Source organism: Fusarium pseudograminearum, chromosome 3, assembly GCF_000303195.2.
Source record: "Fusarium pseudograminearum CS3096 chromosome 3, whole genome shotgun sequence".
NCBI classification, from domain to species: domain Eukaryota; kingdom Fungi; phylum Ascomycota; class Sordariomycetes; order Hypocreales; family Nectriaceae; genus Fusarium; species Fusarium pseudograminearum.
In genome coordinates, this window is record NC_031953.1 from 1229527 (window position 1) to 1253598 (window position 24072).

The 24072-nt window shown below is 49.0% G+C and overlaps 9 protein-coding genes across 9 annotated transcripts, besides 2 other annotated features; 3 read left to right on the forward strand and 6 right to left on the reverse strand.

Moving 5' to 3' along the window:
* Positions 1 to 577: 577 nt before the first annotated feature.
* FPSE_06522 (uncharacterized protein) lies at positions 578 to 1297 on the reverse strand (the record flags this gene model as incomplete). The annotated part of the gene is made up of 1 exon (XM_009259640.1): positions 578 to 1297. The coding sequence occupies one exon, from the start codon at positions 1295 to 1297 to the stop codon at positions 578 to 580; it is 720 nt and encodes a 239-aa protein (XP_009257915.1).
* A 2450-nt stretch (positions 1298 to 3747) lies between these two features.
* On the reverse strand, positions 3748 to 5821 carry FPSE_06523 (uncharacterized protein; the record flags this gene model as incomplete). Its single annotated transcript, XM_009259641.1, has 4 exons — positions 3748 to 3754; positions 4024 to 4086; positions 4193 to 4364; positions 4417 to 5821. 4 exons carry the CDS (start codon positions 5819 to 5821, stop codon positions 3748 to 3750), a joined length of 1647 nt encoding a protein of 548 aa, XP_009257916.1.
* A 502-nt stretch (positions 5822 to 6323) lies between these two features.
* Positions 6324 to 6359: a repeat region.
* Positions 6360 to 6541: 182 nt separating this feature from the next.
* On the reverse strand, positions 6542 to 7534 carry FPSE_06524 (uncharacterized protein; the record flags this gene model as incomplete). Its single annotated transcript, XM_009259642.1, has 1 exon — positions 6542 to 7534. The coding sequence occupies one exon, from the start codon at positions 7532 to 7534 to the stop codon at positions 6542 to 6544; it is 993 nt and encodes a 330-aa protein (XP_009257917.1).
* Positions 7535 to 9728: 2194 nt separating this feature from the next.
* FPSE_06525 (uncharacterized protein) lies at positions 9729 to 11086 on the forward strand (the record flags this gene model as incomplete). The annotated part of the gene is made up of 3 exons (XM_009259643.1): positions 9729 to 9752; positions 9811 to 9973; positions 10023 to 11086. The coding sequence occupies 3 exons, from the start codon at positions 9729 to 9731 to the stop codon at positions 11084 to 11086; spliced, it is 1251 nt and encodes a 416-aa protein (XP_009257918.1).
* A 318-nt stretch (positions 11087 to 11404) lies between these two features.
* FPSE_06526 (uncharacterized protein) lies at positions 11405 to 12878 on the forward strand (the record flags this gene model as incomplete). Its single annotated transcript, XM_009259644.1, has 3 exons — positions 11405 to 11736; positions 11798 to 11832; positions 11884 to 12878. The coding sequence occupies 3 exons, from the start codon at positions 11405 to 11407 to the stop codon at positions 12876 to 12878; spliced, it is 1362 nt and encodes a 453-aa protein (XP_009257919.1).
* A 269-nt stretch (positions 12879 to 13147) lies between these two features.
* On the reverse strand, positions 13148 to 13940 carry FPSE_06527 (uncharacterized protein; the record flags this gene model as incomplete). The annotated part of the gene is made up of 2 exons (XM_009259645.1): positions 13148 to 13876; positions 13932 to 13940. The coding sequence occupies 2 exons, from the start codon at positions 13938 to 13940 to the stop codon at positions 13148 to 13150; spliced, it is 738 nt and encodes a 245-aa protein (XP_009257920.1).
* Positions 13941 to 15481: 1541 nt separating this feature from the next.
* FPSE_06528 (uncharacterized protein) lies at positions 15482 to 16788 on the reverse strand (the record flags this gene model as incomplete). The annotated part of the gene is made up of 3 exons (XM_009259646.1): positions 15482 to 15775; positions 15832 to 16561; positions 16709 to 16788. The coding sequence occupies 3 exons, from the start codon at positions 16786 to 16788 to the stop codon at positions 15482 to 15484; spliced, it is 1104 nt and encodes a 367-aa protein (XP_009257921.1).
* Positions 16789 to 18802: 2014 nt separating this feature from the next.
* On the forward strand, positions 18803 to 21786 carry FPSE_06529 (uncharacterized protein; the record flags this gene model as incomplete). The annotated part of the gene is made up of 6 exons (XM_009259647.1): positions 18803 to 18904; positions 18967 to 19023; positions 19083 to 19164; positions 19213 to 20745; positions 20797 to 21065; positions 21124 to 21786. The coding sequence occupies 6 exons, from the start codon at positions 18803 to 18805 to the stop codon at positions 21784 to 21786; spliced, it is 2706 nt and encodes a 901-aa protein (XP_009257922.1).
* Positions 21787 to 22569: 783 nt separating this feature from the next.
* On the reverse strand, positions 22570 to 23309 carry FPSE_06530 (uncharacterized protein; the record flags this gene model as incomplete). Its single annotated transcript, XM_009259648.1, has 2 exons — positions 22570 to 23184; positions 23244 to 23309. The coding sequence occupies 2 exons, from the start codon at positions 23307 to 23309 to the stop codon at positions 22570 to 22572; spliced, it is 681 nt and encodes a 226-aa protein (XP_009257923.1).
* Positions 22587 to 22620: a microsatellite.
* Positions 23310 to 24072: the final 763 nt, after the last annotated feature.

Consider the following 24072-nt stretch of genomic DNA (forward strand, 5'->3'; position numbering starts at 1 on the left):
TGATTGACGAATTCATGCTTAAAAGCCAATTAAACACCCAGGGGCTATAGCGGATACTCGGGTCCCAACCTAATCGCCGCTGAAACCGTCATTCAAACGGGGGTCTAGTACCGACATTATTCTGTGAATAGCTTCAAAGGACGAATGACTTTTGTGAGTTACGTCAGCCTACTAAGCATCCCTCGCAGACACATTCTAGGGATAGTTCTTACTTGAAAAATTGTATAATAACTCTCAACTGATCACATTCTTGAATATCCACCAACCTTGACAAAAGCCACTCCAAGGTGTCAAATGTGTATTATAGAAATATTTGCTCATTTTGTTTGTTTATTACTATCTACAGTCTTCTTATTATGATCTTCTCCCTGGCCTGGGACCGGGTATTCATGTGGTATCTCCTATCCATACTCCCATAATCATGTTCCATCTCGATGACGCTGGGCCATAATAATCGTAACTGACACAAAAATAAAAATAAAAGGCTTCTCAATGTGAACATATTATACAACACCAGCGCTGAATGCATTCCTGTAAAGCACCATCCATTCCACTCCTTGTTTTTTCTTTTCTATTCTTACATCAGCAACGCTATAGGCACAAGTAAAGCCATGGCGATTCCTGCTGGTGGCTTTCTGCCCATAGCAGCTCCGTCTGCATCCCGTGAAGGTGCTACATCTCTCATCTTGGCGTAGTTCTTGATATTCTTGGATAGACCACCAGAGTTCTTTGGTTCAGAGTCAGAGTCAGAGTCAGAGTCACTGCTGAGACCAAACTTGGCAAAGTTGGAAGAACTGGCTGCTTGGCCCTGGTACTCGATGGCCTTGTGCTCGAGAATAGTGTTCTCTAGACGTGCCGTCTTAGGGCCGTCGGCAACTTCAGTGCGTAGTGTTGAAGGAGGCTCGAAAGAGCTATCAGCCGCGGGTGTTGCTGTTGGTACACTTTCTTGATATGGTGAACCGCCGCGGGGATAAGTCATAGTTGCAGTGATGGGCTCATCTCCACAGTTGTTACACGTCTCGACACCAGACGTGAAGCCGTATGGGACAGCAGTCGTCTCAGCATCAGCTGGCATAGCCGACATGCCCCGATATACTTCCTTGACTGAGTATGGAAGTTGTGCGACGCCTGTTGGAGCAAAGACATCTAGTGTTGTTGTATATGTGTTGGTGTATGCACAATCTGTGCAGTCACAGTCTTGACACTCGGGCATCTCGACAGTGTAGTAGTTGTCTTGACCCTGGGTGGGCACCGTGGGACCGAAGCTTGACTGTGTCGTACTAAAGCATTCGGTCATTGTGCGGGTGGTATAAGTGTATCGCTGAGCTGAGCACAATGTGCTCAACAGCAGCGTGATGGTTATGTATTTCATTATAAGAGAGTGTGAGGGATGTTTTGAACAAAGGGAAAGTCAGTAAGACGAAACAAGATACATCTGAGACAGGATCTACCAAGCATATCTATATGCAGATCGATCCAGGACCCTGAAGGCGATATGGCGAATCAACGTCTCCAGGGCCCTTGCAGATGGTACCTTGCATCCAACTCTATCTTCGATCTCGCAGCCATATCCGGGTGCTGAGTTTTCATCCTGGTTGGCCCATCACATCTCACTGTAACCATCTTCCGGGGATCAAGATCAGGGTCGGCCGCTTCACCCCATGACTGCCGCTCTGTTGAAATCATACTGTACCGCAGGGCCGTCACGATCGACGGGTCTGGAACCTATCTTAGCCAACAGGTAGGCCTCAAAACTCCGTTCTAGGCGGATCCTTTGGCGATTGTGTTACAGAGTAGAACCTTATGAAGCCATCTTTACGTATCAGATACCCTCATTCGCACAACGGAATTTACAATACGACCGCTTTTGATGTTGATGGTGTCTCGGATGTCTCTCCGGATGATCACTCCTCGGTAACTCGACTAGACCCTCGTACTGTAACGGGGTTGTAGATCAGCTCCATTGTTGGACAAAGGCATTCTTTAGTTAAGCCACATCCTTTGAGGAGAACTCAAAATGTAAGAGGGAAGAGACATCTTGGCTGTCTATTTCCGTAAGTAACAGTGTATGTGGCGCCTGTCAAGATGCCAAAGCGGAAGCTAAACAAGTGCTGGAGAAAATAAGGACCCCCGTTTCTTGGCCATGGTTTCTCTTTTGTGTCTCACTTTGCTGCGGACAGGACTAAACTTGAAGCATTAATTAAACAAAACTTTTGATAGGTTCCAAACGGTTCTTCATCAGATATGATGCCCATATCTCTTATCCATATCCTGTGGCAGCGGGGGGCTTGATGCTCCCGATGCAGAATAGGTGAGTATCTGTAGGGATTAGTCCAAAACGCCAGTTATATCACCTTACTGTGTCCTTACGAAAGACAAGGCGAATATGATGCGAGGATCTCCAACAAACATGGCCTGGACGGTCCGATTTACAGGATCAGCATTTTAGGGACCAACACTCATCTTGGACTCAGCATCTAGACTCAACGGATGTTGTCAATCATATTGCCACTCTGCCCTACAACCAACGGAATAATCTAAAGGAAATAACAGGCGTTGCAAGACCGTCGTCTGTGCTTCACACCACATTATGAATCACTCTACTATTCCGGCCCGGTCTCTTTTTTCCTATCTCACTCCCATCTCCTGGAGTGCAATAGAAAAGCTAATATGCACGCCCCTTCAGTTCAAAGATTAGTCGACCATAGATCAAGATAAGCTACCCAATAGCATAGGCTGTTTTGATAACTTCGTATCTTAGTCCATACACTGTTAAGCACTCTGGTCTCCTGAGGCTGTGTGACTGAAAGAGGCAGAATAAACTTTACCATAAGCGAGAACAGAGCCTCCTTTCCGGTGAAAGCGTCCGGATGGCGTTGAAGAAAAAAGCCACGATACAAATGTCTCACAGTCTTAGACCTTTGACGCGGTCTAGACTAGTCCAAGTCATATCTCATGTAGACACAATAACTTCAACATTCACACACTCACTCTTGGCAGTGCATTAATTTCACCATCGTTTAAACCCTCAGCCCTCTTTTGATATGTTTCCTTTTTACCTGCAAAGGCGATAGTGCATCTCAACTAAATCGGTCAGCTAGACAACCGCTGCAGGCCTTCAACGACACTGTCGGCCGCCTTGGTTGAGATCCCTTGCGATGTGGCTGATCGATGGATAACCTCCGGTCGGAAATGTCCGTAAGCTATCGAGGGAGCTTGGACAGCCGTTCGTAGTGCAATACTGTAGTGTACATACTATAATGTATAATCTCTGGGGTAGAATACGAGTTGAAATCCAAGCTCAAGATGTAATAATGAACAAATGGCTGAAAAAACTGGCATAAACCGGCTCACTGGTTTCATCATTCATGATATCAGTGTCGATCCCTTGCTATGCTTGAAGCCTGTGTAACACAGTAGATAGATGACCTTCCTCAAGCCAAGAACCGACCGTTTTGAGACATTAACTTTGTCACTTTCGGCGATCATTCCTTCCAGCCTTTGCTTTGAGATGTGATATATCTCAAAAGGTGTAAGGGGAAAATCTCTGACGACAAGCCACGCTGTTTCGATGACCAATATTCTGCCCAGCAGCCCATGTTTCATTGTGACCATATTACTTTATTCGACACCGGGTATAAAACCCTTGCATTCCAGTGTTGAATAGCTGAGAAAGATGTCAGGGGAACCTTTCCGTAGTGTAGTGGAAAACTTGAGTCCAGGGCCATGAGAAGAGAAAAGGCCAGTTCAAGATCTGTTGAGATCAAGTTTTCAGATTATTTATTCTCGCCAACCTAAAATGAAATTTGGAGATGCATATGACAGTAGTATGGTGTAGATACGTCAAGTATCTTGTTGGGATGAGGAAGAATTGCTTTCAAGTGCACACGTCTTTCATTATTCAGATTTACATTCTGGCTACCTCAATTACCTATCAATTTTGTCTACACCATGTGTCTCTTATCCTTGGATGAAATTACCCATTTTCCATGTCGTATCGTATAATTCTCATCCATGTCATACCTTATAATTTTCTCATCCTTGTCGTGAAAATCACCGTCTCTCAATAGTCGAGTGCAATGTGTGCTGCTTCATAAGTGACACGCAGATCAAACCCAGGATTGAAAACGCCAACAGTGTCAGCCAAACACCCCTGAAAGCATCTACAAAGGAGCTAACAACTCCATCATACCATCCCTCGGGGAGATGGTTAATCTCATCGAGATCATCTCGGATGCGGTGAATCTCATCTGCAGCGCCCGGCTGGTCGCCGAACCTCTCCCAAAGCCGTGCCTTGAGGATGTTTTGGTAGACAGCCGAACCAATAGTGATTCCAACAGTGCTACCGAGACTGCGTGCTAGGTCTGCAGGCTTTATTAGCAATACTAAACACCACCGTGTGCATGGACAACTTACAGGTTGCAGATGTGATAACAGCTTGTTGAGAGTGATCTACCGCAGCGATACATGCCAGTAACGTCGTCGTAAGTGTCGCGCCATACCCGGAACCGATCAAGAAGAACGAAACACCCATCAGCCACTTGGGGCTATACTGATTCTGGACGGTCAGAACTACTACACCTGCGATGAGGACGAGTAAACCTGCTACTCCAAGCCTGGTGTACTTTCCAGTCTTCTTCATGACGAAGCCAGAGAAGAGAGAGCCGATCGAGATACCGATCGGGGATGGCAAGATCTGGACACCCGACTGCGTGGCGCTGCTACCAAGAACCTGCAGGTAAAGTGGAACATAGAAGAGGGCCCCCATGACCGCCATGGTGCAGGCCAAATTGCAAAGACAGGCATTCAAGACAGTTCGATCGAGGAGAAGCTTCACAGGAATGATTGGCTGGCGGGCCTTGCTCTCCCAGAATAAGAATAACCCGAATGTGATGACAGCCAGAGGAATTGTGGTCAAGGGAAGAGGGTGCGTCCACGGGACAATGTTACCGCCCGAGTTAAGTCCCAAGAGTAGCAACACCAGGAACGAGCATGTCAGGAACGCCCCTACAAAGTCTATACGGGCGAGGAATGACTTGTCCGACTGCTTGGGAGGGACCCTGACCAGGAAATGGACGGCCACAGCAGAGACGAGCACCGGCGGTACCTGGATCAAGAATGCAAGTCTCCAACCTTGGGAGGTGTGGTCGTTGATCAAACCACCAAAGACACCACCAAGCATTGCTCCAGAGCCATAACAAATGTTACCAAGGCCTTGAACAATACCTCTCCTGCGCAGAGGAACCAAATCTGAGCCCAAGAACGTCGAGATGCTCATCAAACCACCACCGCCAATACCCGCAACAACACGCCCGATAATCATAGTGGTTTGACTATGCGCAAGACCACAGATGAGGTTGCCAGCCGCGAAAAAGAGGTTGCTGAAAACGAGACCCGGCCCTCGCCCGAAGATATCCGTCAACCGGCCTGAGATGGGCTGGCACGCGGCATTGGAGATGAGATAAGCTGTCGCAAGCCATGACAGCAGACTCAGAGATTGGAACTCGCTTGAGATGGGCCCTGAAAGAGTTGCGATGATAGTGGAATCGACGGCACCCAGGAAGACGCCTATCCAGGCAGTGCCGAAGATGAGGATGAGCTTGCCAGTCGGTACCTCCTCAGCAACAACGGTCGTCTCCTCTTCTTGGCCTGCTGGAAGACCCTGATTCGGGGCATCCCCTTGAGCTTCACTTGTTGGCTCGGCATCTGGGTTCTGACCTTGGCCATTTGACTTGAGCAAGGGAGTCCGTTCATCACTCAGCGGAGCAACACCGTTCTCGGCCACGGCAGATGCCGCGCTGCCGCTGGCACTTTCTCGCATGTTTACTCTTATCAATATAGTGGAAAGTGCGAGATATTTGAGAAGAAGATAGTTGACGACAAGTTAAGGCTCTATTATGGGTAAGAATTATGTGAGATTGGCGTGGTGCAAATAGAGGCCTGATCGAATAATACCGATGTTTGATGATAAATGCCATTGGCTTTGTCCCCAACCACCTTCCGTCATGGTCAAAGTAGGGATAAGATACAGAACGCAAGGGATAGTCGTTAACTAACCAATGACATTGATGGTCTGGGGTCGTTAGCCTGGTGCCACATTGAACCGACAACGGAGCTGGCTGAAGTACAGATCGTCATCCATCATGCATCTTGTCCTCTTCTCATAACATTGAGGCAACATCATCATGGTTAGGTAGAACATGATTCAACACACATGTGCTCATGGGAAGGCAGCACACTGTCTGCTTGTCCTGCTCGCTGCTCCTCATGATGTCCCGTTTTGAGTCTAAGTTATTTCCCAAAGAAATAAGTCTTGCATGATCATTTTTAATTCATATATTTTTTAAATTCATTTATATGCTCATAATTTTATAGTCATGACCAAGTCCAGACAGTAGATTCGCTGCATGAACCCATCTGTCGAGCCAATAGGGCTCGTTTTTGCCATTAAATGCAACGCTATGCAAACTCATACCTTTCCATATAAGTGGCTCTTCGCCAATTGGAGCAGAAAATAACGGGTTCAGTCTTCCAACGTGTATCATAGTGACATCTCAATCTCCATGATCTCCTTGATACCCTCCTCAATGCCCTTGGCCTGCTCGGGTGTGAGACGGGGAAGGGGTCGTCGAGGGTGTCCGCCGTAGCCGTAGTAGCTTTGGATAGCGGACTTGGTACCAGCGATGGCAGCCTTGGTCAGCACCCAATCGCCCTTGGAGAGCTTCTTCTGGAGAGCTTGAGCCTCGTCTCTCTTGCCCTTGACGTAGAGGTCCCAGACCTTGACGCAGGTCTTGGGCATGACATTGGCACCGCCAGCAATAATACCACTGCCACCGCTGACAAGGGTCTGGACAGTGAAATCGGCGATACCACCAAATGCGAGGTAACCGGAGCCCTCTTGGAAGGGTGTCTTGGCATCGGAAGCGAGAGCGACTCGAGTGAGCTTACCAGTGCTTCCACAGGTGAACTTTGTGCCGATAATGTTGGGGTGCTGGCCGAGCTTGATGAGGAGGTCGCTGTCCATGTCAAGGCCAGCGACAGCACCGGGGTAGTTGTAGAGGATGATGGGGATGGGGCTTGCGTTGGCAAGGTCGATGAAGTAGTTGTAGACGGCGTCCTCGCTCATCTGAGCCTTGTAGTAAGAGGGAGGGAGAACGAGAGTGGCAGAAGCGCCAACTTCGGCGGCCAGCTTGCACAGCTCAACCGTACCCTTGACGCTACCCTCTGTGGCACCGAGGACAACAGGAACCGACTGGAAACCGGCCTCGTCCAACGCTTCTCGTGTAGCCTTGGTAACGGCAATCTTCTCCTCGCGTGTGCAGTGGACGGCCTCGCCGTTGGAGCCCATAGCGACAAGACCAGCTAGGCCAGCCTCACCGAGTCGCACGGCATGCTTCTTAATGACAGGAATGTCGAGCTCCTCAGTCTCGGGGTCGAAAAAGGTCATGACGGGGGCGTAGATTCCGGTAGGAAGCGAGCTGGGTGTGGCCGCGTGACCATTCTGGCCATTGGTGGCACCGTTGGAAGAAGTCATGATGAGAAGTATGGGGATGGTTTGAGGATGAGAGGCGACAGAGGGGACGTGAAAGAAACGAGATAGATACGACAGCAAAACGACAAGGCCAGAGTTTAAGAGAAACAAAAGAGGGACTTTATAACTTATGGCACCTAGCGTAGGAAGCTCAAGGCATCATGTCGAACCGACAAGTGCGTTTTCGGCAGCCAGTCCCAATCCCAGTTTGGGGGTGGATTCGCTTCGCTTCGGGAAGTCAAGTGCTCCAAGACGGACGTGGGTATTGGATCGACCGTCCCCCAATTGGAAGAATGCGGTGCAAGTCTGGGGTCAAGAGGACCACAAAATTATGTTAATGGTGGCACGCTACCCCGTTTGTAAGGTGGGAATTGTTTGAAGTGAGGTATCAGATTGAGTGATAAGAGGCCAGTCGTGATGCTGAAGTCTAAAGCCTCAACGTCGTAGCCAAGACCAAGACTCGGCAAGTCAAGCCCGTACTTGATGAGAAACGTATCGGAATCCTCGGGTTCGTACCATGATCGATTGACATCTTGGCAGCTGGGTGGTTTGATACCTGGAATGCGAGACCGGCAGTTCAGGTCGGTCGGTTCCTTGAAGAATACGACTCGGTAGAAACGTTGAACGAAACCTCCATGCTTCTGGATGCATCCCTTTTCTAGGATTAAACACTTTGCATAGACCCTTAACTGTTGATCTAGCTAGGTTTGGTATAAGGAGCCGGCTGGACGGGAAGGGTGATGGAGAGAGAGGCTCATCAAACAACAGCAATATTGGGTCGCTTAAGATCCATGTTGGACATCCCGCGCTGATGTTTGGAATTAGCCGGTCGAGAGTCACCCCCTTTGAGCCTCGAGCTGACCGTACTGGATGCGGTGTGTGAGGCAAAGTGCATGGCTGAAATACAGGCGAGTCCGAAGGGAATAAACCAAGGTACCTGGAAGTCGACCGACTTGCGGCTGAGTTGGGCGTATGAGTTGTTTGAGTGCATGTTAGTGGTGGTGATGTTGATGCATGGGGAGTTTAGTGTTGATGGGGGGTAAATTTTCATGATAGCCTGTTGGATGTTTTAGAGGCTCTGTCTAGGGCCAGTGAACGGGGAATTATTGGTAATGGTACCCCCAAAGTGGCAGGTGGGATTTACCACAATGAGATATTGGGTTGCACAAAAGAGTCAGTCAACGATTCACAATTGATTTCTCCGTGACACATAATCACTTTTACTTGTCAATAAGAAGCATAATCGATGGAAGTATAGGTCAAACAGACATATCTGTACGACATAGCCTATGCCCTTGTCATTCAAGCCACCCATAGTTTCAACTTACAAGCGGTCATGAGCCGGTCGTTATAGCGGCGTGGGGGTGGGGGAACCGGGCCCGACCCCGCCATTTTACCCCTCATTTGATTATCGCCGCAACTAAAGGAACCCACTGATTGCTCCGAGTTTATAGTGGTGATCCATGCTTTGGGGGTGGTTCTTAGTTGCTCGACCCTTTTGTTCCATGCAAAAGGCCATTGCTATTCAGTACCCGCGGGCAGAAGCGCCTTCCCGTGTTTTAATACTGCATTTCGATATTTATCTTAGTAGGTAGGCCTAAGGTTAGCCTCGGGTATGCGGCAGCTGTTGTGATCAGTACCTAATAAAGAGCTGCTATGGGGACTGTTTCTCCAAACCCCCGCTCTCGTACCATACCTAGACTCCATAGACTACAGCACAGTCCATAGCAACAAATCACCAATATTTACATTGCAATCCCTTGTGATCCTACTTTTGTAGACGAGTAGATCAATAAATCTAGATCATATCCCCCATATTCATTTCCCCACAGTCACATGAGCTCTTCAGTACCTATCATGACTCCATAAGAACAACTTTCCATCCCAAGCTCGAGATTGGGGGGTTTCCAGGGCGGGGTCTCTTTTTTCCTCCAATCGCAGACGGAGAGAACCCCGAACATGTCCCCCAGCTTCAGCAGCCAAGGCTCAGGTTAGCTTGCGGAGACATGAGCGAGCAATTCATAAGAGAGCTCATGATTGCACTCTAGACATCTTCTCTTGACCAGTTCAGACCTTGAATCGACTTGCGCATTCTTCCATACTTTAGTCTGGGAGTCTTTTTATACCCTCATACTCTGTCTTGAGTCTCATCATAGCTTCTGTTTCTTTCCCCGCGTTGCCCCTCATCACATTCACAATGGATCCTCTGAACGTCTTGATGGTAAGTTGAATCTGACGACACCAATCAAACGACCAATTGACTAACACCTTACTCTCAGATTGGTACCGGAGAGTACACCACCGGCTTTGTTGGTGGTGGTGCCTCTGGTTCAGACAAGAAGGTCGGCGTCGTTGGTCTGAGTCTCTTTGACTTGCGCCGTCGTGAAAAGGTCAACAAATTGGGCATGGTTGGTGTCAATGGCAAGAAGTTCCCTGCTATCCGTACGTACTCTACCAAAATCACCACCCCTTCGCTTACTAACACCTCCAGGCGAACATCTCAACAAGAACATTCAACAAGTCTACAACGACCTCGACACCTCCTTCGACTCGTTCCCTGCCAACGATAAGGTCGATCCCGATGCCTACAAGTCCGCCATCGATGCCCTCAGCCCCGGTGATGCCATCACAATCTTCACTCCTGACCCTACTCACTTCCCCATCGCCAAGTACGCCATTGAGCGTGGCATCCATGTCATGATCACAAAGCCCGCCGTCAAGGTTCTCGAGGAGCACCAACAGCTCGTCGACCTCGCTCAGAAGAAGGGTGTCTACGTCTATGTTGAGCACCACAAGCGCTACGACCCCGCTTACGCTGATGCTCGCGCAAAGGCTCAGAAGCTTGGCGACTTCAACTACTTCTACAGCTACATGTCTCAGCCCAAGTCACAGCTTGAGACCTTCAAGGCCTGGGCTGGCAAGGAGTCTGATATCTCATACTACCTTAACAGCCACCACATCGATATCAACGACTCCATGGTTCAGGAGCGCGGATACGTCCCCGTGAGTGTCAATGCTTCTTCCTCCAAGGGTGTTGCCGTTGAACTCGGTTGTGATCCTTGTACCGAGGACACAATCTCTCTTCTCGTCACCTGGAACAAGAACGGCGAGCCCACCAAGCGCGCCGTTGGTGTCTACACTGCCTCATGGACCGCACCCCAAAAGGCCGGTGTCCACTCCAACCAGTATTTCCACTACCTCGCCGCCAACGGTGAGATCCGTGTCGACCAGGCCAAGCGAGGTTACGACGTCGCCGACGACTCCGTCGGTCAGATGATGTGGTACAACCCCTTCTACATGAAGTACGCCCCCGATGAGGATGGAAACTTTGCCGGCCAGACCGGTTACGGTTACATTTCCATTGAGAAGTTTGTCGATGGCTGCCGTGCTGTCAACTCAGGCAAGCTCAAGCCTGAGGACCTTGACGCAAAGCCTCTCCCCACACTCAAGAACACCATTGCTACAACGGCCATCCTCGAGGCTGGCCGAAGGAGTATCGATGAGAACAGGGAGGTCAAGATTGTCATTGAGAATGGCAAGTGGAGATTGGAGTAATGAACTAAAGCAAGAGACGGATACCATATGCTGCATGTAAATATGTCTGACGGGTTACGACCAAAAGTAATGATCAAGCCTTTTTTTGTTTACATTATTAAACGTTCTCATGAGAAGTGAAAGTGAACATGCTCTGGGTTTATTGCGGGGTGGGAAAAGCCGCCATGCGGGCTCTTAACTTTGTAGCTCCACCAAAAACCCAACACCACACCTTATATCGATCGTTCCAAGATCTAAACTCATTCATTTCTCTATTTAATATTATCCCCCAATTACTTGTATACTCGATTGGTCCAAAGCATAAATCTAGCCGCAATCATGCCCGACCCCCACTTCTCCGATCTCATCCTCCCCCAAAATGAACAACTCTCCATGTCCCAGTTGATGGCCTCTCTCAAACGCACAACACTCACAATCCATAACCGTCTAACCAGCATTCAAACCGACGCAGAGTTTGTAGACAATGTGTCTCATTCATATGCCCCACGACCACTCGTTGCCAATGAACGTTGTGGTAGTTGGTATATCCCTCCTGAGCGGAAAGGCGCGAGTGCGTATTTCAAAAGTACGGATGGTCACGAAAGAGCCTGGAAGTTTAGCACGAGGAGATTAAATCTTCATTTGGTTGAAATCATTGAGAAGAACGATGGGTACGTACTGAGATGGAGTATTCATTCTTATCTTTAGAGTGAAAAGTTAACTCGTTAACAGTATCATAATCGTCGATTCTACTCGTCGTGGCAAGCGTAAGCCCTGTATCGGAGCATATCCACAAGTTTGAGTACTGACTTATACAGGAATGCCCGATGCCCTCTCTTCCACAATCCCCATCTGGTGCACCGTTCTTAACCTCGCTATTCTCCCCTCACACCCTTCCTCCAGCAAGCTTTACCTCCCAGCTCATCTTCCTGCAACGACTCACTCACAAATTTCCACTCTCATCCCTGGATTTGTTGCCTCCTTTAAAGCTCTCAACCTAAATCTCCCAACATGTCTCACCAAGCCACTGCGCCCGTTCTGGGTAACTCCTGATTCGACCCTTCCTTCACCGGAAGATACAGAGTCCATATTCGAGGATTTCCGGCCTGTGATATGCTGCACGGCTAGTCACCGTGTGGTAGAAAGTGAGATGGGCGAGGGCGGATACATCCAGGGTGCAGGCGATGATACTGAAATGTGGGCACATGGTCTCGAGTCGCCCTTGTTCTGGGAGAATATCAATGAGCTTCTTGAGACACCAGAAGCAGAACTGCCAGGTCTCATCTCTAGGATAGTCGACGAACAAGCGACTAGCAAGAAAGATGAAGGTTCTCAAATACAGATCGTGCCTCACATATCTGTATGCGCTTTGCCCCTTCCTGCCATGCCCACCGAATGTCGCATAGCCATAACCCAAGATACAACACCAAAGGACTCATGGTTAAAGTCTAAAACATATATGCAAGCTGGCCTTGGGAAAAGCAAGCTGGCAAGTCGGAATCTTCGCACTGCGCTACCTGAAATATGCGACTTCGCTGCTAAATATCTTGCCTCGGTTGAGGAACCTGGTGAACGACGTATTGCTGTGGCATGTGAGTCTGGAAAGGATCTATCAGTTGGTGTGGCCCTTGCCATATCATGCTACCTGTTCGACGATGAAGGAAAGATCAGGGATTCGACAAAAAATGTCTCGTTTACGAAGAACTTGATCAAGTCGAGATTAGGCCTCATCATGACAGCTTATCCTGGGGCGAATCCTAGTCGTGCCACATTGCAGAGTGTTAACAGCTTCTTAATGGATTGGCGGAAATAATAGGTGCATTATATATGGAATACCAATTAATTTTTTGAAACGAAGATGCTTACAGTATTAATCGATCATGAGAAGTACCATGTTGACTGGTTAATGTGAACATGTCTTAGATTGGTCACCCATGTCTCATGATATCCAAGTAGATTCATCAAAATTGTATTAGTTAAGCAGGACTTTGTTATCCTGAACGTCCCTCTCGCTATATGGCCTATATGTAAATTTGGGTATTCCTCAAAGTAGATTGTCATAGCAACAAACTTTTCTCTAGTCTAAACCTCACCAGCCTCAATCTTTTGCAGAGCAGAGGGGAACTCGGACCAGTCACGCATGATGACCACAGCACCAGCATCTCTCAAGATCTGCTCCATCTCGGCCTGCTTGTCCTCAGCATAAGGACCGACGTAACCGATGACCTTGATTCCAGCACGGGTACCGCTGAGAGTACCGCTCTTGCTGTCCTCAATGGCAACTGCCTCCTCGGCCTTCTTGCCAAGCTTGTCAAGAGCGTGGAGGTAGATGGCGGGGTCAGGCTTGCTGGTAGGCTTCTCGAGACTTGTGGCAGCAGAGAAGACAACGTCGCCAGGGAAGTACTTGTCCTGGCCAACCTTCTCGATAGAAGCGCGAACTCGTCGAAGAGCTGAGGAAGACACAACGGACATAGTGTACTTTCTGGAGGCAACAAGCTTCTCCAGCTGCTCATCGACACCAACGCAAGGCTTGAGGGCTTCCTTGAGCTTGGCGATGACGGCGTCTTCCTCCTTTCGGACGTAGGTTTCGAGATCCTCGGCGGAAATGTCGATGTTGTAGTTCTTTTGGAGGGTGGTGAGCATGCCACGGAAGTTTTGGCCAACGAACTCCTTGATGAGAGTGTCGCCAGTGAAGCGCATGTCGACCTGGCGAGACTCGCAGATCTCGTTGATGAGACCAGCGCAAGCCTCAAAGGCAAGCTCCTCAGAGAGGACGAGGGTGTTGTCGCAGTCGAACAGGAGGGTGTTGATCTGGAGTCACATGTCAGCTAAGAGCCCACGCTATTGCTGGCTGTACAGAACATACCTCAGGCATTTCGGCGGATAGTAATGGTGAAGCTTTTAGAGAAGAAGTATGTGTAGGTCCTAGAAGGAATTGGGCGTGTTAAGTAGGGAAATAGGAGAGAAGGTCGTGGAAGAACAGTGGAGCGAGAGATGGTGAGAGAAGAAAACGAGAGTGATGGAGAAAGTGTGGGCGAACGGAGGTTTTATGGAGGAGCTGTCTTTCCTTGATTGAAGATACGGAGGAAGCCCAGAAGGTGACGGAAAGCTCATGGTACTGTAGCAAGCTGTAATTGGAACATGCGAGTGTAACTGGGGCTTCTACTAAGTCAAGACTACGGGGGTTGTCCGGGTTGGGTTCCATCGACGGGGTGTTGCTTTTCAAGGTGCATCAGCCATCCAGCGTATAAGACTGAGGGTAGACAGGGTGGTTGAGAAACCCCGCGGGCATGGGGAGCACCAGAGACATCATCATGATTATAAGCCAAATGAGTTAGACAAGTATAGTAACGGCATTGTGCATCAAATATCAAGAAACATACACAGGTAGTTCAATCACATATACTGCTCATACTATCCAGTCGAGTCACGATTGGAGTCTTCACCAACACTTGCAAGTCAGACAAAACCCCTCGCGATCCCGAATCAAATCGAATGCAATGAACAAATACACGAATAAAATGCCCCTCCCCCTCCATCCAAGCCCAAGCCCAAGCTACTAAAACCAAAACTAAGGTCCGACTTAGAACCGCCAAGTGTCGTCATCGCTGCACTTTGAATCCCTGTTAAACAAGACACTAAGTGAGGGGGACCCGTTTTCTTCCCTTCCTACCGGCCCGCATCAGCGATGTTGTTCTTTGAGCCTCTAACAAGCATGAGTTAGTAGCATGGACCAGGGCTGCTTCGAAGCAACGGGTTGGTTGGCTTAGATGAGAAATACCTCTCATCAAGGTTTCTGGGTACCGTACATAAGCACCAAGAAGACATCCCATCCATACAACATACCTTGCTGCAGTGACGGAGAATTCTAACCGACCACCCGTTTATCAACAAGCCATGCACATGTTGTGGTCATCATAAGACTGCATGCAAACAGTCACTCAGCAACGGCGGACCCTCGCCATGTTTGGCTTGAGGGATTTGTATCAGTCTATATACAAACAACCTACTTAGTCATTGCATCGTGATCACATCAACAGCCTAATTTGCACCAACCAAAACATACAGAATACAAATTGATCGAATGTTCAAACCTGCCTCAGTATTAGACAGCTATATAAGACATAAGTGCTACTAATTAAACAACCATCAAATGGATATCAAAGGCCACATGCTAATCAACTCCCTTTCATCCGCCTATAACTTTGTATTCTTCAACCTGAGCTCCTCCAAGGGACCAGGTCCATTCATCAGACTTCCACTCTTTTCATTATTCGTAAAGTTCCCAACGCCAAAACACCAATCATGTGTAATGCAAGTTTCTGCAACCGAATCCTGATGCCGGCTTGAACAAAATTCCAGCACATCTCTGGTATCCGGGCAGAATTGCAAATGGTTTCGCTCGCGGCGAGCCCTCTATAAGATCTCTCTCAGCTTCTGCTTCTGGTCTGCAGTCAAACTTGATGGGAAGTTGATCTTGTACTTGATGACAAAGTCGCCTCGCTGGCCCGGTTTCTTCGAAATTGGCATGCCCAGGCCGGGGTAACGCTCCTCACTGTTGGGCTGGGTAGGACCGCCCTTCTCTAGGTTGAGCTGTCGGCCATCGATCGTAGTCACTGTTCTTCGCCATCCAGTAAGGGCCTCCTTTAGGTCAAGAGTGACTGTGTGGACGAGGTCGTTGTCCTCGCGCTTGTAGAGAGGGTGTTCCTTCTATAAAACTATTAGTCATCGAATCATACCTAGGGTTGACATGAATTTGTGCTTACCTCTTCGACGATAAAGTGAAGATCTTGGCGACCTCCCTCTACTTGATCACCAACTCCGTTGAACTTGATCTTGGAGCCCTTCTTCAGACCGGGCTTGATGGGAACTTCGAGAATTTGGTCGGTCTGCACCCGCTTCTGGGTGGAATCATCGAACGTCTTACGCTTGATCTTCATCTTCTTGGTAACACCGTTGAACAACTCCTCAAGGGTCAGAGGAAGAGGTCGCTCAACAGTTGTAACCTCTGGTGTCGTTTCCCTGACTCGTCCGTCGAAGCCTGATCGCGTGCGCGAAGCACGGCTGCGAGGACCTCCAGCGAACCCGCCAAACATGCCAGCCATGTCCTCATCATCAACGCCGCCGTGCATACCGCCGGCTCCGTTACGCATGAACTCGGCGAAGATGTCTTCGGGGTTGCTGAAACCAAAGCCGCCAGCACCACCGCCACCGGTGTTGAAGTGGAAAGTTCGGGTGCCTCCACCGGGCATACCGCCTTCGAAGTTGAATCCGCCAGGCATGCCTCCAGCGGCAAAGGGATTGCCACCGGCACCGGTACCGGTTTCGGGTTGAGCGGTACCACCACGGAGGAGGAATTCGAGACCATATGAATCATAAATCTTGCGCTTTTCGGGGTCGGAGAGAATCTCGTATGCTTGCGAGCATTCTTTGAACTTTTCAGCCGCATCGGGGCTGTTCTTGTTCTTGTCTGGGTGCCATTTCAAGGCTGCTTTCCTGTGAGAGCATGCTGGTTAGCTACGGTCGATGGGCTTAATGTGGACTGCGCTAAGGGCGACGTTTGCGACGACAAGATGCTTCATACCTGTCGAGCTACCCATGTACTTGGAGGCGGTGGCATGATGAGAAGCTGTGTTTACTTACTTGTATCCCTTCTTAATCTCGTCCTGAGAAGCCTCAGGCTTAACATTAAGGGTGTCGTAGAGCTTTGTCTCCTTGACCATTGTGGCTTTTGGTCAGTGTTGTGCTCTTGAGTGTGTGAGTTTGCGATGTGCTTCAAATGTGTTGAGTTGAAGTGTGAGCGGTGGACGAGGAGTGGAAACTAGAATGGGTAGTATGTAGGTAGTAGGAAGCGTGTTGCTTTGTTTTTAAAGGAAAACCAAAAGTAAACAGGTTTGTTTGTGAATTCAAGTGTGATTAAAGAGAGGGGAATGTGTTGGTTGCAAGTGTGAGTTCACAAAAGGTGAGGAGGATTAAGTCAAGTCAACCTATTGACACTGATGCTCCAAAGCTTAGTACTTACGCTATGCGACCGTAAGATGGCTAGGCGATGGAATTCAGAGAAGCCACTGCTGGGAAATACTGGGGCCATGGGACCTTGTGGAAGCTTCCAAGGGAAAGCGGCAGGCCGCCATGGAGATAGAGACCTTGATATGGAATGGACACTGGCTGGCTGGAGGTGGGGGTGACGTCGAGTCGATCGATTTCCATTCAGAATAAAGAAGATGTACATCTAATTACATCAGTGACTTTTTTTGTTTTGTTCACAACCGGCATAGCCACATGTAAATCTTCCCATCCAAAGTCAACTGTTGGATCATTCAGAGCTGACAAAAGTCAATTCCTGCAACATGCACGTCTAACTAAAACTCTGTCGGTCATGCTGCGGTAGTCTAGGTCATGTCGGGCTCAACCCAACCTATCGATGATACCTGAAAGCACTCGCAGGGTATAGTGACCTATGACGATACCTAGCCGTGGTGGAGATAGCGCCCCAGACGCCCAAAGTCCAGACCAAGACGTCCAGCTCCGAAGCTCGAGATGGTTCCTGGAAGCTTGAGCGGGTATTGGGGACGCTCAAATCTTGGCCTACCTACTGCAAATGTGCTATGCTTTCTACTCATCGTTTATACTCGTGATACCTTGCACATATCTGTTGTGACCCCAAGCCTGTACATAGCACCTGCAACTTGACGGCTTACCCACCGGGGCTGCAGCTATTCCTGTAACTAAACCCCAGCTTGCCCGTCTCTATGGTCGAAGCTTCTAGAACCTTCTAAGCCATTAAGCTACTGTTCGACTCTGTACAGGATAAGTGCGTCGGCAAGCTGCATTTATCTGGTAGGTACTAAGGTATCGGGCCTCAGATAAGCATCATGGAACGTCAATCTTTAATTCACAATACCTACCTAGATACCTTGGACTAGGTAGTAATCTTTATTCGTGTACACCATTGTCACAACGAATCCGGGTACACTGCTTGCCTACTAACGTACCTATATCACCATGTTGGATATAAAACTGGGCAATAGGCCAACTCATATATAGAATCATGGTCACTCTTGAGCACACCTCTCTGTCCCAGAAAAAATGGGCAGAACATTATAATTAACCATTTCACAAAATATCTCACACCTACTTACCTACCTGCACAGTTTCGGCATACACATAACCTTGGATCTTTGATTGCATGCCTCAAATTTCTTTAAATTTCATAAGCTATTATGAGTCGGTATCCTATAGCAGAGCTTTCAAAAGCCAATTTAAATAATTGAATCTACAGAAAATGGAGTTTTACTCTCAGCGTTAGATCGTCATCAGGGAACAACGTCCCAGTGCATGTCTACACAGCACGGCACGTGTGAATCAATTAATGAGGCGCAAAGCACCTTCTTATCTTATCGCTGCTAATCCAGTACGTACCCCTCCGCGACCACTGGAAGTGCAGGAGAAGCTGCTCATCAGTTAGTAGTCCATCTTCATTCCTTTCATACAACTTACAACGAGTGCGTTTCGTCAGAAGCGCTCTCCAAACTCTCATTATTTACTCTTCGGCTCTTTCTTTGCCCATTGCTCCCTTCGTTCAATTCTTCTTCCCATCTGTCCTTCGAGGCAAGCTCATTGGTTCGTCGTCCCCTCAGTGGGAGGAGCACCACATCAACAGGTTGAGCTACGACATCCAAGAGGAGCTTCATATTTCCTACTCCTTGGCCTCACAGCTTCGCCAACCACTACACCATGGCATCCATGGAGCCCAATGAGGGGGAAATTGATGTGGTGATGGAGGTTTGCAATCTGAATGCCATACATGATCGCGACTTGGTTATACAAGCCCTCAAGGTTAGCTCAGGCTAAATCGTTTGCCAAGCACACGTTGCGACTGACATGCGTTTCTTCGATAGCTCAACAACCGTGACCCCGAAAGAGTCGCCGAGCAGTGGTTCAATGATGAAGAAGGCGTATGAATACCTCTCTCCTGCATCGAGACCGGGTTCGATCGCATGCTAAAACGCTACAGTTTCGCTCAAAATACCAAAAGATCTGGGATGACTCAGTATTCAGTGCAGATAGAGACGGCAGCACTAACAATGCTGGGATATGTCAGTTTCTCCATGTATCACTTTCTTGACCTTGACTAAATTCTGCAGCCTTTCATGTCGAATCCTCTGATCACTCCGTTATTCAAGGTGTAACTCCTCCGCCCGACTCCCACCTATACAGCGCTCCCTCGAGACCTCCTTCCCGATCAAACAATCGATCTCCTCTGGGTACGGTGGTGGACTGGACCGCGGCACATGTGCCCGGTATTCCTCTTGCCCCCTCCAACCAACATACACTAACCGAGTCGTACCAAGGTGTCCCAAACAGCCAGGCCCAGGAAGATGACGACGTACAACGAGCCATTCGCGAGTCGGCGCAAGAAGCTGGCATAACGATACCCCAACAAGAAACCGGCTTTACAGGACCCTCGGAGCCGGCGCCAATCCAGTTTGGACCTGCCAACCGCGAAACCTATAATGCAGCAGACTGGGCAATGGTCCCTACTGGGTCAGCCAGTAAATCTGAGACGCCAGTGGATGGGCCTTCGGCATCGAAAAGAAAGCGGACGCCAGGCGCTCCTGCAATGTTGACGACGACCGGCGCAGCGGCCTATCATCGACTCGGCGGGCTCCTCACGATCATGCATGAAATCCCCATAGCCCGAAACGTACTTCTCAATATTGGCGACTTGGCTCCGACATATGGTAACAACAAAAACTGGTGGAGAGGTGAAGAGATCCTGGCGCCAGAAGTTTTGGCTAAGATGAATAACGAACAGAGCTGGAACAGCGGCGATTTTAATAGCGGCACTGCGTTTGAGGAGGAAGTTCACCGTCTAATGGCTTTCCTGGACTCCACCGAGCGTGGGTATGGCTCAACATATGTGCTGGTGGACTTGATGGAACACAGCGGTCTTGACAAGGAGAAGCGATTTTACGAGATGCTTGGTCAGAGACATATGGAAACGATCCGGCCGATCATGCAAGTTGCTAGTCTTGCATTATTCCATGGCGACATTCTGGAAGAGGACGCAACTTTCGGCATGCTCGAGATAGAGCACACACGTAACGAGTACAAGTGCATCAAGACCCTGTATGAGGCACTTGACCATGTAATGTGGAGCGATACGCTTGGGTCCGAGACGATTAACGAAGACTCTAAGGTGGCTTTTTTCAAGGAGATGGGTGAAGTATTGGTACTCGACATCGGCTGCGACGGACCAAAGGACCCAATAGAAATACCGCAAGAATTCTACCCAGAAAAGTACATGATATCGCGGAGGGACGATGCCCGCCGCATCCAGTACGGTTGGCGCGAGACCAAAAAAGAGATGGCACGCCTTGAGAAGGAAAAGGAGAAAATTGATCACCTTGCCGAGGCTTGGGTCACCGATAAAGCCAAGACCAAATCCGACCTCTTGAAAATGTCAGCAGAGCAGTGGGAAGGGTACAAGAGCTATCTCGATGGGCTTGGAAAGTTCCAGGCATTGGAGAAATCTGGATTCGACACAAGCAAGTACCCCGAGTATCACCGGGCTGTTCCCGATCGCGATGGCGCTGCGGAGGAACAGTACCAGACGGTTGAGGAGGTGATTCAGTACTCGAACAAGTTGCTCGAAAGTCTTGACAAGAGGATCAAAGGTAGGTCTTGCGACTCTGAGTAGACTGAAAATGATTGACTGACCTTTGCAGAGGTCGATGCGGAAATGGAACAGGTGGCAAGGAAGCAGAGGGCCCTAGGAAGGCTTCTGACTGTGCCAGACAAGCCAGGTCGTCCGGAGCCTATGACCTGCAAAAAGTACCTACTCCGTGGAGTGGCCACATCTCCTCATATAATATATGTCTGTCAACGCGAGGAAGAAGATTTGATAGAACTGAACGGGGAGGAGAGCAAACCAGCTGAGCAATGGTGGAGACTGGCCCATACTCCTTATGGTGATGAAACAGCCACCAGAGCAGAGGTAAGGAAACGGAACGGGCTTGGTGCCATAGAAGAGTTGACGACTAACACCATCACAGAAACTAGATATCGAGCAAGTGTTCAAGGAGATGTGGAATGACACTACCAAGCCATTGCTCGTATATGCTACCGAAGAGGCCCTCAAAACTCCCAAGCAACCCCTTCCACCCCAGCTTGAGCGATTTGTCAAGATGGACAACAAATCTTTTCGACAAGAGTTGGCCGAGGAAGAGTCGACAGTTGAGGTCAAGACAACCCAAACCTTTGATCCCATCTCACCTTCCAAGAGAAAACACCGAGCCGATAGCGTTGGGTCAATGGACAGCAATCGTGCATCGATTGGAAGCGATGGTAGAAACGGGTGGGACAACCCATTCGAAGATCAGGAGGATGGAATAGGTACCGAGATGAAGGACTATGGGGATTCGTCAAACTATATTCACAGTTCGGATCTTCTCGATGATGATCCTCCCACACTCCCAGCTCGACCTCAGGCCTCGACTGCATCTACAACGGAACCAACGTCAGCTACCCTAACGCCCAACACAGTCGGTGCTAATAACACGGACAGCGCTCTGTCTATATCAGAGGAGCCTCGAAGCCCAGAAATGCAAGAGAGGTCTAGGCCTCCTCCTATGATGTCGTGGAAAACCTCATCTGAAAGAAAGGGGTCGGTCGACCTGATAGATATCGACATGGACATGCCAAATGACAAGCAGTAGACATCCTCAGGTGGTGTTTTGGGGGCGTACCAGGAGGGGCGCAAGTGGTTGCATTTCGTGGTTTGGCTTGTTGAAATCGAAGCATGGGCGGACGATGGGAATCGCCGCTGTCTTATGACACGACATTATTCTTGCTTTAGCATTGAGCGTGAGGCGTTTTCCCCCATCCAAGGAAGGTGAGGATGGTGGCATCGCGTTGAATTATTGGTTTTCGACAGCGATTTGGGTTTCTGAAAGTAGCGGCTCAGATTATGATCATGATAAAGGAATACAAAGCACTATTTATCACGATGTGGTACACTTGATCCAGTCTCTAGAATTTCTTGATACCAGTTCATGGTGCCCATTAAGTCACTTCGGTCATTCTCTTTTCTGCATTTCTTGATATCATTAGGTCTTCTTTTTAGTGGCCCTATCGAAGAAGCATCTAGTGAACAGTAACCTCACAGTCCATGTTTAGGTTTTGGCACCCTAATATTGCCTGAATCTCGTATTCTGTCTATGAAGAAATCTCATGGAACACGCTCCTTTGCTCCTTGCAACAGCATGTATAAAACAGAAACCGCGGGTCCATCCCCGCTTCCCGCATACCAAATCCCGTGCTTCGTTCGTGACTATTCTAGTCAGAACAGGTCGCGAATCTCTAACGCCCATGATAAAAGACAACCCGCTATACCGGCTATACTGCAGATGAAAAGACGAAACCGTTAAAATGCCGATGATGAACACAGCCGACCCTCCATATTGGACCTTCCCAAGAAATGCACTACTGCGCCAGGACGTCTAATTCCGGTCTCTAACGTCGTCGTCGTCGTCGTCGTCATCGTCATCATCAAAATCCTCCATATCCTCCTCACTGTCACTACCGCCAAAGTTGAATTCCTCGTCGGTCATGTTCCAGAAATCGGCGTCGTCGTCGACTGGCTTTTGTGGTGCAGTGGTGAGCTCATCGGTGGTAGGCATCCTAGAGCCTGATGGTATGTCCTTCTGAGACTTATCAACGATTTCTTTTGCCTGCCTGTTGTAATCGGCTCTGTTGTCGCGGTAGAGGACGCTTGCGTCAACGTTCGCAGGGGAGTTGATCTCGGGATCATCGAGGAGGAGCAGGACGGATCGGAGCACAGACTCGACACCGTGGAGCACATTCCAACGCTCGCTAGCCAGCTCGCCCGAGTGCTCATCTTCACCAGGTTTGTGGAGGATAGAGATGCAAAGAGCGCCGTCGGTGTAAACGTTGGGGTGGCAGATGCTCTTTGTCAGGAATTTGAAAGAGGGAGGCTGGTATGGGTAATCGTTCGGGAACTTCATCTCGGCCTTGAGATAGGCACCGTGCCAGGCACTGTCGGGGTTGACGACCCAGAGGCCGACTTTCCAGCGAAGGAGGTTCGACTCGTCGGTCTTGAATGGAACTGCATGTTAGTTCTCGCCTTTGACTGTGAATTCTTGTAAAAACACACCTCAATATCAACCCACTTTTCCTTTTGAAGGGGTATGAGTTCTTGCATAAGTCGCTTCTGCGCCATGATAACTGATTGGTGGTTCAGGTCTGTGTCGGTGTCGGTATTGTAATGCTGGTCCTATGATAGGGTCCCCCAAATGAGCGAGCGGGTGGAAAGACTTGTGGTGTAAGGGAAGATGTTTGTTGCAGGTTGGTAGCTGAGAGCAAGGCTTAATAAATCAGGCCAGAAGCAGAGGCGAGCCGAGCCCAGGGCGTGGAAAGGGCGGTCGAGGAGGGGCGGGAGTAGGATGAGGAGGCCGGCGTTTGCGGCTTCGGCGATTGGCGATTGGCGCGAAGTAGGTAGTAGCTAGCGGCAGCGACAGTGGTGTTGGTCTTGGTGTTTTGGGATAAAATCCAAGTGATGTGAAGTGGCACTCGTTTCGCTTTGTTGGCAGATCCTGTTTGGGTCCCGCTTTCCCTTTTATAATAGGAAGAAAAGGCTTGATTTTGGTGAACGAGTTTATTTTTTTGTTCTGCTCTGCTTATTGCTGAGCCGTAACCTTGATGAGCGGATGCTTTCAGGGAACGTTAAGACCAGGACCGTTGAGGTGGAGGCTCTGAAGAAAGAGGCTCAAACAGGGAGAGGAAGGGGGAAAGGGATCGCCTCCTATTATTGCTTATTCACACACAGAGAGAACAATGGGATGAGCTGCAGGACGAAAATAATAATAAATGGAGAAAAAAAGAAGAGAATGGAAAAGAATGTCTATCTGTCTCCGGTTATTAACTAACAATAAAACAACTGGAGAGTCATTCATCCATCGGCCAGGCCGCCGCCGTCCTGGGAC